The sequence below is a fragment of the Vidua chalybeata genome, chromosome 1, assembly GCF_026979565.1.
Source record: "Vidua chalybeata isolate OUT-0048 chromosome 1, bVidCha1 merged haplotype, whole genome shotgun sequence".
Taxonomy (NCBI): domain Eukaryota; kingdom Metazoa; phylum Chordata; class Aves; order Passeriformes; family Viduidae; genus Vidua; species Vidua chalybeata.
Genome location: NC_071530.1, coordinates 115,517,816 through 115,533,879, shown reverse-complemented (window position 1 = coordinate 115,533,879; position 16,064 = coordinate 115,517,816). Strand labels below are relative to the sequence as shown.

General features: G+C 41.1%; 1 protein-coding gene across 1 annotated transcript; it reads right to left on the bottom strand.

The window, feature by feature from the left end:
- Positions 1-356: 356 nt before the first annotated feature.
- SDCBP (syndecan binding protein) lies at positions 357-15,770 on the bottom strand. The gene is made up of 9 exons (XM_053957836.1): positions 15,673-15,770; positions 11,222-11,303; positions 8,246-8,324; positions 5,643-5,752; positions 5,164-5,322; positions 3,936-4,111; positions 2,574-2,745; positions 1,949-2,040; positions 357-1,073 (listed from the first exon to the last, which is right to left on the bottom strand). Exons 2-9 carry the CDS (start codon positions 11,270-11,272, stop codon positions 1,019-1,021), a joined length of 894 nt encoding a protein of 297 aa, XP_053813811.1. The 5' UTR covers positions 11,273-11,303; positions 15,673-15,770; the 3' UTR covers positions 357-1,018.
- Between the last annotated feature and the right edge of the window lie 294 nt (positions 15,771-16,064).

Below are 16,064 nucleotides of genomic sequence, written 5' to 3'. Positions count from 1 at the left end.
AAGGGATTTAAAGATCACCTAGTTCCCAACTCACAGCCGTGGGCAGAGACACTCTCCACTTGACCAGGTTGCTGGGGTCCCATCCAGCCTGGCCTTAAACATTTTGAAGAATGGGGCATCCACAGCTTCTCTGGGCAACCTGTTCCAGTGCCTCACCATCCTCACAATAAAGAATTTTTTCCACTCAACACATCTTATTTAAAGTAGCCCAGAGCTACCCCTTCTAAAACATTTCAACGTTAAAAGGAGTAAGCTTGTTACAATATTTTACACTGCATTCCCTATCTTAGTTGTTGGCTGACTTTGTTAAAACAAGCCTGTTTTAGCTCATCTTAAGTAAGTACACACACAGGATGTAAAGTTTTGGTCATTTATTTGGTTATGTCTAAATCCTTAAAAGAACATGGTTAAGGCGAGAGAGAAGCAAATTAGTTACAATTCATATAACAAATAATAAAAAGATTTGAGTATCTGTACACTACTTTAATTAATGCTTACTTACTAACTGATGCCTTGAGCTATATTCAGCTAGGTGGCATTTTTGTGTAAACAGTATTTACTAGAACAAAAAATTAACTAGTACTAGTCTTACTTCTAATATGCTATTTCAAATCTACTCTTGCAAACAAAAGCAGTAAAAATACTCATTTTTCTTCTACATACAAAGCACAGCATTGTCCTGGGTAACAACATGTAGCTTTGCAAGTGATACCTGGTTCCTTTAGTTGCAATGGCTTATAGTAGTAGTAAGCTAAATAAAAGACCTACGAAAAGAAGTCATAACACAGTTGGAATTTCACATTGTCAAGCATATAAGGCTGCAAGTTTTACAGTGTGTGAATACACGAGATATGTTGAACAGTGACATTCCCAGCCATTATTAGATGCAAATACTTGATGCAGCATATCTTCTCTCAGCCTCCAGAAAGGCTCATGTGCAGAAGAAAGAGATCACTGAGTATAATAGCCCAAGTTTAGTGGAATTATCATTATGTACACACACATCCATGGTGCAAGTTTAGACTTCAGGAATAGAGTGATCCATCAGGCTCTTCATGATGCTAGTTGCCATCCTAAGGAAAAGGAAAAGGCATTCAGGCTTGTAAGACAACTACAGAAGACCACGCAAGCTTCTGTTCACAGTAGCTTTGTCCTGGCCAGTCCTTCAATACAAACCAGAAGCTAGACTTTCACTCCACTCCTTTTACAAGTTGCTACAGACAGCTGCACCAAACTGCACCCCAAGATTGAAGAGAAGCCCACAATACTCAACACTTCTATTAGCACCTGAACTGTGTTGAGGTGGTATCTTCCAGGGTATGGACATGAGTGCAAGCAGAGAACAAGCACAAGAGAAGGAGAGCAGAAGGAAAGGTGGCTGTTAGACTGAAAACTGCTTTGTAGAAAGAGAATACCAAGCCAAGGGGTTGTCCTTTTCCTTTACCCAAAAAAAAACACCAAGAAAAAAAGACTCAATTACACCTGAAGCATTATTAATGTCTAGCAACTTCAAAAATATTTTTGCAGGACAGATTTAGTTATAGAAAGCCATTGTTGCCAAAGGATTAGGAAGAAACCCTAAACTATCCTGTCAAGAATCACTTTTATGCCACAGGAATTACTTGCACTACAAACAACATTTTAGTTACAAAGTAATAAATAGTTGTAGTATTCAGTTCTTAGAAATTCAGGCTTAGTCAACAGAAGTTTAGAAAAGGTTTTTTCCAGAGAGGAAAAGGCAAAGGATCATCACAAAGACAGAACAGGTTAAAAACAGTACCAACACACACCAATTTGACCAAAACATCAGATTAAACAAATTTTCAGGCACCCTCACCCCTCCTCCAATCTTCAAGTAAAGTTTGTAATTAAGTCTTGTCATGAGTACACTTTCCAGTCACTGTTGACTGGATTGTAATTAACGCCATGGCTGCTTTGTATTACTTACCTCTTTATTATATAGTCATAAATACTGGAAGGCATGACAGTGATGGTCACTACGTTTCCAGCTGTTGCCAAGATGTCTGCAATCTGTGAGTCCTGTTAGTAAACAAGAAGTCATATGAGCAACACAACTCAAGCTAATTAAGAAAGCAGCAGTTCAAGAACTTTTTCTAGACATATTTCATGTGGCTTTGAGATGCCCCCCAACTCCTTGTTTGGAACACTCAGCGATCAGGACAAATCACTGAAACTGCAACATCACTTTACAGATGTTTGGTTATGAGTATCTTGCATGAACTGACTACAAAAGGGACACGAATTCCTGCTAAAATTTGATGCAGGTTGGAAGGAGGAAGCTTCCCTTTGTTTTGCCAGCAAGATAAAAACAGAGGGCCAGCCTTGCCAGGTAGAGGCAGAGAGGATGAGAATGAGCTGTCCTGACAACCAATGCAAAACTGCATAGAGGCCCAAAACATCTATGTCTCTCCAGTCAAGTTACATCATGACTGAAGTTTTTATTTTATGAACACTAAACAATATATTACAACCTTTTTTCTCTCTCCAAAACACACTATGCAAACATAAAAAGCTCACAGCTATCTACACCCCCCACACAGTAGTTATTTTACCTTCAACCCAATTACATTCTGGCCATTAATTTCACAGATGTTGTGCTCTGTCAGAAGTCCATTTCTTGCAGCAGAGCTGTCTTTCACTATTGAGGTTATTTTTCCATTCTTGAATATGAAACCAACATGTCCTGTGCTGTCCTTATGCATGGTAATAATTCGTTCAAAAGGTCTAAAAAGACATTTAAAATAAAAATCTTCAGTCTACTAAACCACAGAAAAAAACACATTCTATTTTAGCAACTTTAGAGTACAATTACTTTTTATAAGCTAAGAGACTCATATCTTTTCTATAATAAAAAGCTGTTGGGTTTAACTTCATTTTGTTAATGTTGTTGTATTAAAATATATTTGTTTATAAACCTTACATGTTTTCCCTGTTCTACAGATATTTCACCATCTGGATTAATAATAATACAAAAATCCCATACAACACCCACCAACCCACCACACCAACCAAACATCCATTAAAGTTTTCTAGAAACATTACAAGGTTGATAAAATAGCACAGGCAGTTTTAACAACTCTAGGTAGACCACAGGATTCTGAGTACAAGACTTATCCAACAACATGTTGGGGACAATAAACCTTTAAATTGTGTCTTAAAAAGTCAGTAGATAAAGGAAGGGGGTGCTATGTTGGGCACAAAAGTGCTAGACGGAGCAGGGAATCTACTGCCACAGTATTTTAATTCAGTGTTTGAAATAACTGCCCTGATCAAAGCAGCTGCCCTCCATTAAGTCAGGCTTGGTTCTTAAGCAAGAAAGAACATGGAAAAAACATTGAGGCATATACTTAGTCACATGAAGTATCATCTGTCTTCTTGCAGCCTACAGGCCTTATGTTGAATCTGACCTGTTGTTGCTACATATAGTTAGCTACAAGATCATTATTTAAAAAACATACTGGGTCATCAAGCATGCTTTTAGTAAAACTGGCATTAATTCCTATGTAAGCAACAGAGTCCACAAGAAAAACTATCATGCTACATAAAATGCAAACGTATTAATTAATGCAGCAAACATTTTGTTACTATCTTTTATTGTTGACTTTCACTTAGACTAAATGAAAAATATTTCATCTGAAAAAAAACCACAGAGCTCTTCAATTCAGAGTTTAAATTTAACTTGTGTCGTCTCTCACTCACTAGTTTGTTATGCCTCATCATGCCCAGGAAGTTTACAAGTTAGGAACCATTTTGATTGCTCCTCACAAAGGGAACATTTCTGAAGATCTTTACAACTGAAGTACACGGACAAACAGATTTTGTTAAACCTGCTCAAGCAAGGGGAGACCCAAACCTCTCAGAATTGGATACTCAGTGATGGATAATGGCAAATCCATATCTGCAGCTGGCTTTACCTGTCCCGAATGATCATTGAAATCCTTTCTGCAGAAGCCTGTTTCAGAACTTTATGTGCTTTATCAGAACTCCAACCTGCACAGTTTTCACCATTGATCTGCAGAACTTGGTCCCCAAACCGCAGACCAGCAAGGGATGCTGGAGAGTTTGCCTGAACTAATTGGACAAATATACCCTACAAAAAAGGGGAAAAAAAGGGAGGGGAGAAGAAGAGGAAGTTCTTGCTTAAAGATAAAGACTAATCATAGATCACACAGCCCCTAAAGTTTCACGTCCTACACAATATCAACCAAACAGACAAGACAGAAGGACTTGCTAATTATCTCTTCTTAAAAGGCACTTTTGAAATTTCAGTCTGTTTCTAGATGTATTTAAAAGTCTGACAGATACTTAATGCTAAAACAAATTCAAAAACAAGCAAATCTATCTAGATCTCTAAATATTAAAAATAAAAAAAATAAAATGAGCATAACATTAAAGTCTTAAGCCAAGGGGTAAATACTTGTCTGTTTTAAAAGGTGTTACAAAATTATTTCTAGTGAAACTACCCCTGAAAACAAAGTAAAGCATATCAAAGCAAATTATAAATAATACCTTTGGGAGAGAGGGGTGTTAAAAAAGAACATCACCACACCATGCTACTCTAAGAAAATCCCATTTTCTGTATTAGAAGAACTACAGAAAAGTATTTTAACCCTGTATGCTACCTTCAGTACACTTTTTAAAACATTCAGATTAAATGGCTTAAATGGTTTAAGCACCTTTTACAAAAAAAAGGAGATACTTCTAGACTTCTAAACTAAAGGAGATAGTTCTAAAAGGATATACAGTTTACAAGTATGCTCAGCAGTTATTACATACTGTTGAACATTAAGTACGGCCCAGTAGTTCCACAAAGGTAAAGACAAGCAGTCCTGAACTGATAAAAAGTATCACAGCAACTATGCAAGGACAAGTTCACACTCCAAAGTGAAACAAAAAATATTGTATGTATTTTTCAAGTCTTATAAAACACATGGCATTAAACTGTGGCTGTAAATTCAGATCCTAGGCCAGCGAGCTGGAAATCTAGTTACAAGTCTAATGAAGGACTTTAAAATTCTGGTAACAGATAAGAAACTGTTATACAGAAGACTATTTCTGTGTAAGACTGACCACATCCTAACTTCACTACTAATATAGTCCAGCAGTATAACCTCTAGAGGCAAAAGCAACTTCTACACTTACATTATCAACAGACTTAAGGCGAAGTCCAATTCTGCCATCTTGATCTTTACACAAAATTGCTTCACGGATGCCTTGCTTAATTTCTGCTCTGCGAATTCCAATATCATTTCCAGTCACTGGAGCTACCATGTAATTAGTAGAAGGTCGTGTTACCAGTTGCTGATTAAAACAAAACAGCCAGACAACTTAGTTTCAACTTTTAAGAATAGCTATATGTCAGTTTGTATGAAGTGATATTAAAAAAAAAAAAAAAATACACAAAATAAGCCACAACACCAAGTCCCCCCCACCCCCTCCCAACATTGGAAATGGACTGCTTAGTTTTAGAACAGACACTAAAATAGGTACTGCAACTTGAATAATTTGCCTCTCAGTCAAGTATGGTACTTAAGGGAAATAATAATCTGCTCTCTAGAATGCTAGATACACATTTAGTCTTAAAACTTTTGTTCTCTAGAATATGCTTGACTGGTACCTACACCCTGTGGCTGAGCAGCTGCTGCCACTGCTAAGTTTCTCTGCACCTCTTCCTCATTTAGGCTCAGGCCCATATACTGAGAAAGTTCTGGATACAATCTGGGGTACAAGCCTACAGGAGAAAAACAAAACAAAAATCAATACAACAGTTGATTTAAAAGAAGGAGCAGTTAACTGCTTTCACATGTACAATTACTCCAATAAATCTTGTGCTTTTGTAATTATTTAATTGGAAAATTATGGCAGAAGACCCACTTGAATCAGAATTGTTATTCTGGCCTGGTTCAGAAGAGTAACCAGACAAGCAGCACTTCTGAGAAAGAACTTTCAGTTCTTTCTGAGGAGAACTTTCAGTTTCAGTTACTCTATTCACCCTTTACAATACCAACAGACACATGGTGACATGTTCCAAAACCAACAGTGAGCTGCATTGCATAAGGACACGCCCTTAAACTCTAGAAATCCTGGGCAATTAGTGGAGAACTGCTCTCTTCCCACCCCCAAACCAGGTGTACTGAAGAACACACACACAGACCTTCTACCAAGTTCAAAACAGCAAGAAACATTCATGCCAAGGATGTTCCAGGTACGAGGCACGGGAAGGTTTCTGCAGAAGCCTCCTGGTTCTAAGGTTCACACTACAGTCTGCTTTGAGTGTTCATGAGAAAGTAGCTGTCATTTTGTCACAGCTTCAAACTGAAGGGGCTTTATACATGCCCCTCAACAAGACAAAACACACACAGCCTTTAAAACATCCCTCAATACCACAAGCAGAGGGAGGCACAAGGAGTAGGAGGAAAGGAAGTTGAACTGACAGACTTGTCAGACCTTGAGCTGAACAACTCTGGAAATAAACTTGATATTGCTCTTGACATTCCACAGATCATTAACTGGTGCCATCTACCAAGTGCCAGTAATGAGCACTCTTAAGAGTCCCCCTGACATTCTCACTAAATGAGTGAGGGCAGAAAAAGCTGCTTGGAGAGAGAGGCAGTGGAAAGAAGGGCTTCAGAAGCAACCAGACTCCCCAGTACACAAGGCTTAGGTTTCTAGTGCTCATTTATGGGTATAAATGTATAAAAACAGCTATTATAAGAATCCATGTCTTACCAGCAACAGAATGTAATTTTTCTGGGAAGAAGCAAAGGTCAATGCAAGGTGAATGCCAGTATAAACAAGAGATTTTTTTAGCTCTTTAATATGCTGCTTTGAATGAGAACAGTCTGATCATATTTCTGGACTAATCCAGAAGCTTGTAGCTTCATCAATATTGTTTAAAAAGCTTTTGATGAATAAATTTTCTATTTTTGCTTGTTTTTTCAAGCCCCTACACAACACAAGATTTCGGCAGCTACCCAATTCTTCTGTTTTGTTCTTTACTACACCAGATGCATCTTTGCTGGCTGAATTAAATTCTCATTTAAAACAGAGAGCGCTCCAAATAATGGAAAACATAGCAGAACACAAAATGTTGGATGATGTTGGATAGTCTCCTGTTTCTGTCAGGACAGAAGCATTTCCAGTGGGTCTGGCACATCCTATGGGTGATGGCCTTCTTTCGTTTGGGATATATTCAATAATTTCAGCCACAAATTCACACACAAACTGATGTCAAAATTATGTTTTGGTTCCTGCTTGCCAAATACATGCAGGAGAATTCAAACTATTGACAGCAGTAAAGATGCTGCCAAGACTGCTAAAGTAAACTCAAATCTGGTCTGGTGAGGTTAGGCCAGATAAGTACCTAATCCAGAGAGCATCTACCAGAGGCAAATCTGGTGAGCTATGGAAACATCTGCCTTACAGTCATCTTAGACACGAACTGGAGACAAAGTTCCATCCACCAACCTTTAATATCTGATCAACCAGCAGACAGACCACTGTTCCAGCAGTGCTGCTGGTCTTGCTGGTTACAAGGCTTTAGGCCTTTTAGACTTCCTGTTAGGAGTAATTTACTAAAGCAAAGCTCTAACCTCAAAAATACCTGTGCACCTTTGTGGATGTACATGTGCATGGGAGAAAGAAGGAGAAAGTATAAGTACAAATCATTCAGCTTTAGATCTGATGGATTTCCAACCACATATCTGATTCCAAAATCTGCTGCAAGCTTTATGTTGATTGCACAACAAGATTAACTGCCAGCTTCCTGGGCACTTGTTGACAGAGATTTGACTGTGTCCCAAAGCAAATTCACGTGTAGAGGAAAGACGCTGACTCACACTGTCCTCTAAAGCTTACAAATATGTATGTGATAAATAAGGACAACTAAGTGTCTGAGGTAAGAGCTAACAGAGCCCAAAAGTACCAACATCAAATCTTGTTATGCTAGGCTCACTTGGAAAAGGTTGTAAAAAGAGAAGGGCGACTGCTTGCCACAACTTCCTTTTATAAGCAAGCACTGTTTTTTGACTCCTATAGCACCTTACCAAGGCGGTGTTAGCATTTCCAAAATGGAAATGGAAATAGGGTAACATTTGTTACCGTTTGTAAATAGGGTAACGCACTTATAGCTATTTTTGACTGTAGTGTTACTAAATAACTTTAGAATTTCATAACTGCTTTCCACAACATTATCCATAGGATACTATGCAGTACATGAGCTTACCTCCATCACAAGGAATTGGAGCAGAAGCTTCAGACAAGATTGCTGGATTAGCTGGATTTGAAGAAAAGGCAGTCTGAGCCTACAAGCAAAGAAATTCACTGATGTTATCTTGTATAAGAAAAAATAAATCTTAATTATGCAGGCAGGAGACTCAGTATTTTCTTTTTTCTTGTACATGCTAATTACTATTCATCTTGAAGTAATGAAGTCAAACTTTTTATGTGAAATAAATAGCTTCAATACAACATGCTGTAATAGTATCAAAACTACTCTGGCATATCAACTTGTATCTTCCTCAGAGACAAGCTACAGTGATAATGCAGAAAGGCTTTCCTGTCAACCTGTTCCATTTACATCATCAAGCAAGTTAAAAAGTCTTAAAGGAAACATTACCTTTGTCCAAAAAAAGCTTATTTATAAGTTTTAAGGTGTGACCTTCAGCAGAGTGTTTTACAATTATTTTTTTCAGATAGCTAGCAGCAGTTTTATTTCTTCACAGCATTTACAGAAATTGTTAGTGAAATCCATAGTTGTTTTCAGGTGTCAAGCTCCACACAATCCAGTGCGACTAGTATATCTTCTGAAAGAATCAGATTTTCCAAGATGATTTTTCTACAGCCACTACAGTGAACTCTTTTATTTCTGTATTGCTGACTGGCTTACTTTATTAAGTTCTCTTATATTTGTGAGTCAGTTTCCTTCCTTCTCAATACCTCAGCTCTATTTTTTGGCCTTGCATGTCCATGACCAGTGAAAAATACAGTCTTAGAGAGGCCTCCAAAGCATGATGGAAATAGCTATTCCAGTAACTTTGCTGAGGTTGAATGTCGAAGGTGGGGGGGGCAGGGGGAGGAAGTACTCAATGCATACTGAAACGTTAGGCTGAAAGGACACATACATTTTCTAACACAACATGACAGTCAAATTACTTCATGATGTTAAGGAAACGCTTAAAAATAGAAAACTTCTCAGTCCTGTTCACTCCAGGAAGTTGTCTTTAAAAAAAGGTTTCACAGCAAGAATGAGTCATTATTTAGCAATATCACGTGTATTTAGAAACACAGGCTCCAACTCAAATGATGGACAAAAAGAGCAGGTTAGAATAATATTTAATGTAACAAGTCTGTTTGTTTTAGCCAGCAGTCATTTGAATCTTAGTCACTCATTGCAGATACAGATGTCTTTCAGCACTCAGCCCCCTCTTGTCCTAAGAATGCTCTCAGACTTATTTAAAGAGACAGCATTTTTATAATGTATTCATTGGGAAAAGAAAATGATTAAGCCTTTGATGCCAGCAGGTCAAGAAAGGTGTTTCTGCCTCTCTTCTTGGCCCTTGTGAGACCTCACCTGGAGTGCTATGTCCAGATCTGGGATCCCCAGCATGGGAAGACATGAACCTGTTGGAGCCGGTCCCAAAGAAATTATCACAAGGCAATCAGAAGATGGAACACCTCTTCTATGAGAAAAGGCTGCCAGAGCTGGGGCTGTTTAGCCCGGAGAAGAGAAGGCTCTGGGGAGACTTTACAGCAGCCTTCCAATACTAAAGGGGGCTTATAAGAAAGATGGTGACAGACCTTTCAGCAGAGCTTGTTGCAATGGGACAAGGGATAAAGGTTTTAAACTAAGAGAGGGTTAGATTTAGATTTAGACCAGATATGAGAAACAAGTTTTTCAAAATGAGGGTGGTGAAGCACTGGAACAGAGGCTGTCCAGAGAGGTGCTAGATCCTTGAAGACATTTAAGGACATTTAAGGTTGGGACATTTAAGTCTCCGAGCAAAGTGATGGAGTTGAATATGTCCCTGCTTGTTGCAGAAGACTTTTACCCAAACTACTCAGTGATTCTATGAAAAGTACCAGTGAAAATGGAATGGCTTACTGATCATATTTATGACAATTTTCAACTGCAATATATAAACTCTAGCAGTTGGTCAATACAAGGCCAAAGGAGCATGTTCTTGGCCCCAGGCTACTCAATTTTTAGTTCAGCATTACCAGACTGTAGATAAAGGACTGTGGTTACATATGAAGAATGGAGTGGGTGGACACAACATAGCACCCACAACTTCAAAAGCTCCACCCCACACATATAAACACAGATGAGACAGGGTATTGCATTTTGGGATACCACAGGACAGTCAGGAAGCTGTTCTTGTAGTTTGCTTGATTGCTTCCCAATGAACACAGCAAGGACAGAAGTACCTCCCACCTTAAAACACACTATAACACCTTGCTGTTGTTTAAACCAGGAAGGAATGCAGGTTAAGTTCAGGAAAAGGTAAAATGTTGAAGAAAATAAGGAAACTCCTTGTGAAATACATCCACATCAAACTTCTCATAGAATTTTTAATCTATTAAAGTGGTTTTCATTATTTTGTTTCACAGATATTTTTTAGTCCTCATCATGTCTAATAATAAAACTACCAATATTCTTACACATAAAGGGTTTTGCACAAAGGTGATAATCTTGAATGTACTGTGAGAACTAGTCACTACCATGAAATAGCCAGAGGACAAATCTGATTCCAAATGGTATTAAGAAGACAGCCAGTGCTTCTTTTTTTTTTTTTTTTTTTTTTTTTTTGTGCTCAATTGACCACAAAATCTTTCTGCCACAGATTCGGACACTGGGAATGAGATGCAGCATCAAGTTTAGTTTAGTCATCAAGTCAGAGCTGAAGTATGTGAAGAGACTAACTATATTTGTCTACTTAAGACCGTGTATCTATACTTAAAAAAACCGAACATATTAAAGACAAATGAACACAATGAATAGATAAAGCAAAATAAATATATCCAGGTGGCAAAATAAGAATTAATCATATTAGATCAAGCTACAAAGTAAACAGGCTGTCTTTTCCCTTTCAGAGTGAGATGGTAAAACAATTTCTCAACTACAATAAGTCTCCCCTTTCCTGGATTAAATATCAGATACATTATTGTCATCAAAATTAATCTTTTTTTAAGTCTACCATACCTGAATAACTTTGTCCACCTTCAGATCTTCTAGGGAAGGATAGAGAGACATTTTGATGAAGTCCTACTGGGCAGAGGGCAGACTAGAAAAAAAATCAAATTGAAGAGCAAACAAGGATTAGCTTTCAGATAGTTACTGAGTTTAACCCCTTCATTTTTTTCTTTTAAATCAATTAACCAGACTAAGTGTTAAACAAGTATTCTGTGATCTGCCCGTCAGTAGTAAGATATCTGGCACTACAGATGAATTCCATTAAGACTACCCATTTAATCTGTTATCAATAGCAGCCTTTGGCTAATAGGCTTTATTTAATATACTTAGCACTGTCAAAGTTCAGGTCTCAATGAAGAGAAAACCTACACAGAGAAAAACACAGGAAGCAACGAAAGACTTTAGGAGGCCAAGATGCAACTAGGATGAGGCTTAAGAGGGAAAACCTAATCACTCTTGTCCTAACAGGGACAGTATTTTACATTCAACTGTGGAAGCTTCCACTCTGTTGTCTAAAATATTAAACACTTTCAGCACTTCTAATATTCCACTGACCTGCTTTTGGCTGGGATAGAGCTGATGTTCTTCCTAGTGCCATGTTTTGGATTTAGGATGAGAATATTAATAACACACTAATTGTTTTAGTTGTTGCTAAAAAGTGTTTGTACTAAGTCAAGGGCTTTTCAGTTTCTCACGCCCTGCCAGTGAGAAGGCTGGAGAGGCACAAAGAGCTGAGAGGGGACACAGCCAGGAGAGCTGACCCAAACTGACCAAAAGGATACCATGTGGCATCATGCTCAGTATATAAACTGGGGGGAAACCTGGCCAAAGGCATGGGCATTGGTCAGCAGTTGGCAAGCAGTGGCAATTTGCATCATTCATTTTATATATTCCAACTATTTTAATTTTTTTTTTCTTCCTTTTCTGTCACATTAAACTATCTAATTACATCAGCCCATGACTTCTCACTTTACTCTTTTGGTTCTCTCCCCTTATCCTGCTAGGGCAGGGGGAATCAGGGGGAATCAGCAAGCAATTTTGTGGTGGTCAGTTTTCAGCTGGAGCTGTCATGAGATCCAGCAAGAAGCCACTAGGGAGACCTGGCTTCCCATCTCCATTTGCAACACATTAACTGCAGCAAGCGACCTGTATAAACTAGGGAGATTCAGTCAGTAGTGAGCTTCAAAACACAGAGATTCCAGGCTGGCTGTCATGTGATATTCAGAGAGCCCCTGTGACAACTTATCAGGAATAAAAAAAAAAGGGGAAAAAAAAAAAAAACAAACCCTAAGCAAAACAAACAAACAAACAAAAAAAAAAAAACCCAAAAAAAAAAAAAAACAAAACCACTTCACATGATATTCTAAGGCACCATGCTGACATCCAGCTCTCCTAGAACCAGTCACTTGAGGCTTCAGGAAATCCCATTTTTCCAGAGCTCCTTAATTCACACTCTCACTGAGATCAGCTGAACTTTTGAAACCCACAATAAAACATTCCACATCAGTATATGGGAACATTTTAGTGAGAGGAAGGGAGAGGGACATAACCAGAAGACAACAAAATGTGATACAGTTTTCCAAGTCACAGAAGGTATTGAGAACATACTTAATACAGAAGTTTTATTAAAAGTTTTTGGTTGGGGGATTCATTTTCTCATTCAAAGAAAAGAGGTTCTTATTAATGTAGGATTTTAGCAAAAATTTCAGACTAAAAGTGACCACATAAATCCTCAAGCTATTGCTTTTTTAAGTGCAAAGTCAATTTCTAAATGAACACCACGCACACAGATGCCTAATGTGATACTGCAGTAACACAATAGACATCTCTTCATATTACACTAAATTCATCAACAGCTTTTGTGTTTGTTCAGCAGTGCCCAATAGCTCCAGTATCATGTCAAACTGCAATTAAAACTTCAAAAAAGCATCCTCTAAATGTGACAGAGATCTAAACTGTAAACGTGTAGTCTGTTATATTACAGCAATTAATTGCCACTGACTTTTTTGATTAATTGTTGCAACTTTACCAAACATAGTTAAAGCCTGGAAACTATAAATTAAACACATGCATTTAAGGTCAGTTTGAAGTTCTGTTTTAATCCAGCATCGACCTGAAACTATGAAATGCTTTTGCTCATCCCAAATGGCTAATAGCAGGCGTAAGCCAAAGCCCTTGGTCAGGTAAGTGGTTCCTGGATGCTCAATTCTGCTGCTCACACCAGTCAAGGTACACACAGCATCAGACTCTGCATCCCCTTCTGTGCTACAGCAGCCCTAGTAGATTCAGGTGCTGGTCCCAGCACTGGCACATGTTCAGAGTCAGCACACCCCTGGCAGCAGGCAGCAAGAGAGGGCAGGCCAAGGACAGTGTGTTCCCAAAGGAGTCACCCCATGGAAGGGCGATGAGGGACGCAAGAGCAGCACTTTGCAGGTGGTGATCTTGGCATCCAGAGCTGCAGAGAGCAGCACAGGGAGTGCCAGGTCCCCTGCCCCAGTGACCAACTTCCACAGAACACCCTGGCCAGCTTTATTTCTCCTCCACAGATCAGTCTCTGCATACAGTAACTTGTCACAGACAGGCAACCTCAACCTTCCGCCAGTTTAGAAAGAGGAGCACAGTGCTTTCTGTAGAAAAGCATTAGCAAAGCTAAACATATACTAGTGTTCAGATAACATTAGAGAACACTCCAGAAGTTTATCCTGCCCCTTGACAACCCCCCTCAGCCTTCCCTCCCCAGCAAAGGGTTAACAAACCCAAGTGTTTGTCACCAAGGTTCTGCTGGGCTGGCTCCCTCATCATAAACTCACCAGTTCCTTCCTGGTTTTGGTTTTCCAACTAAATAGCCAGAGTAGCAGTCACCACTGTAACTGCATTCAGTGAGCTCATAACTTTGCATATGGTAACACAAATACCCCATGTTAGATAATGTGAGAGCCACAAGAATATTGTATTTAGTTTAAAAAAAGATTTCTAAGTAACAATTGACACCATCAAGGACCACCAGTAATTGCAGGAAGAACTTCTCCATGACTTCTGTCCAATGTTATTCACAGTAAAAACGTGAATTTCACCTGGTGCTGTAACGGCTGTAGGCACTAGGGAGTGGTTACCACAAAACGTGAGTCACTACAACCTCCTCTTCTCTCTTAAAAATCTGCACCAACATCAGAATCACTTTCCCCAGTCATTTCTATACTTGCACATACTGTGAGGAGAGCTAATGTTTAGGGACGTAGAAATGAAAACAAAAGGAAGGGCATGGGGCAGGGGCTGTAACTCAGCTGGTGACCCACAAAACCTGGCAGTAAAGACCTCGCCCCCCTCTTCAGTACACTTGGCTGGAAAGTCTGACCGCTCCTGCCAGCACGTCCCACTAAGGAGATCCTGTTTGCCAGAGGGAAGTACCGGGCCACCGATCGGAGAAGCATGAAAGGCGTCACTCGTGACACCCTGAGCCTGCCAGCAGGAAGTCTCGAAGGTGGGAGTGATCGCGAACTGCTTTCTGTGGCGGTGCTGGGAGGAGACGGGCTTCCCGACGCATTCTTCAGATCGGAAAGCATGAACACAACACAGGATGGTCCTACTAAACCCCAATCTGGCCAGCCTGTAGTGACTGCTGTCTTTGAAAGCACCAGCAGCCAAAACTGTGGGAGGGGGAAAAAACACAAAACAAAAAACGCCCCCACCATATGTCTTCCTCCCGTAGCCCGTGGAAAAAGTACAGCAGGTCACAATGTTGGCACCTATAGTGGAACACTGGTTCCCACTTCCAGAAATTAGAAGCTTATGAGCCCCGAAATTCATCTTTAAAGCAGATCGAGGACAACACTTCCCGAAGGTCAGGCTGAGACACCACGAACCGAGGAGCGGTTTCGTAAGACACGCTCTCCACTAATAACTCAGTATTTGCCTTCTGATACATATCTAATTAGCTGGGAGCAATTGCCCTCATTATGCGCTCAGCTCCGAAACCTGCTGCCTCCATTTCAGACCTGAAGGCTCGACTGCCTGAAAAGGCCCGTCGTGTCACTCCACCGCTGCAGCACCTTTCAGCCCGTCACAAGAGAACTTAATACAAATGTCCGAGCCTCCGGGCAGCGGCCGCGGAGCCCCAAGGAGGGGCCAGAAGGCGCTCCCGAACCCGAGGGCCGGGCACAGACAGTCACACAGGGCCTTATCCAGGCGCTGCTTTCCCCGTCCGCGGGCGGAGGAGCCCCTCGGGCCGGCAGCGCCCCGAGCCCGGCTGAAGCCTTCCCCCCGGCCGGCTGCGGGGAGCGGCGGCCCCGCAGGAGCACGACACGGCTCCGCGGCTGGAGCGGGCACCAACACCGCCCTCGCAAGCGGCACAGCGGGGCCGCCTCGGTGCCGGCCGCCCCCTCCCCGCTCCGCCCTGCCCGCCCCGAGGAGCGCACAAAGGGCCGTGCGGAGGGGAACCCGCCCGCCGGCCCCTCGCTTACCTCCGGCCCAGGGGGTTGCTGGCTGCCGTCCGTCGGGGCTCGCAGTACGGAGAGGGGCGGCGGGAGCGGCTCCCTGGATCCCGGCAGCGCCGCTACGAAGGGAGCGGGGGCGGTGGCGGAACTGGCCCGGCCCCGCGCATGCTCGGGCGGCGGCGGGGAAGGGGCCGGGGCCGCGGTTGCGGCTGGGTTTGGCTGCCGGCTGCTGTGGGGCGGAGGGGAACGAGCGGGGTGCCGCTGGCCCCGCTCCCCTCTGGCCGCTTGTTTCACGTAGAATCTTGGAGTCATCAAAGTTGGAAGAGATCTTCAACATCATCCAGACCATCCGTCCACCTGGCACTACCGCTGTAACCACTGAACCACATCACCCAGCGCCAGATCCAGACGCTTCTTAA

Coding starts and splice junctions, on each gene's coding strand:
- SDCBP (XM_053957836.1), bottom strand. CDS start 11,272: ATGTCTCTCTATCCTTCCCTAGAAGATCTGAAGGTGGACAAAGTTATT. Junction 8,325..11,221: donor AGGTGGACAAAGTTATTCAG/GTATGGTAGACT, acceptor CTTTGCTTGTAG/GCTCAGACTGCCTTTTCTTC. Junction 1,074..1,948: donor TATGACTATATAATAAAGAG/GTAAGTAATACA, acceptor CCTTTTCCTTAG/GATGGCAACTAGCATCATGA.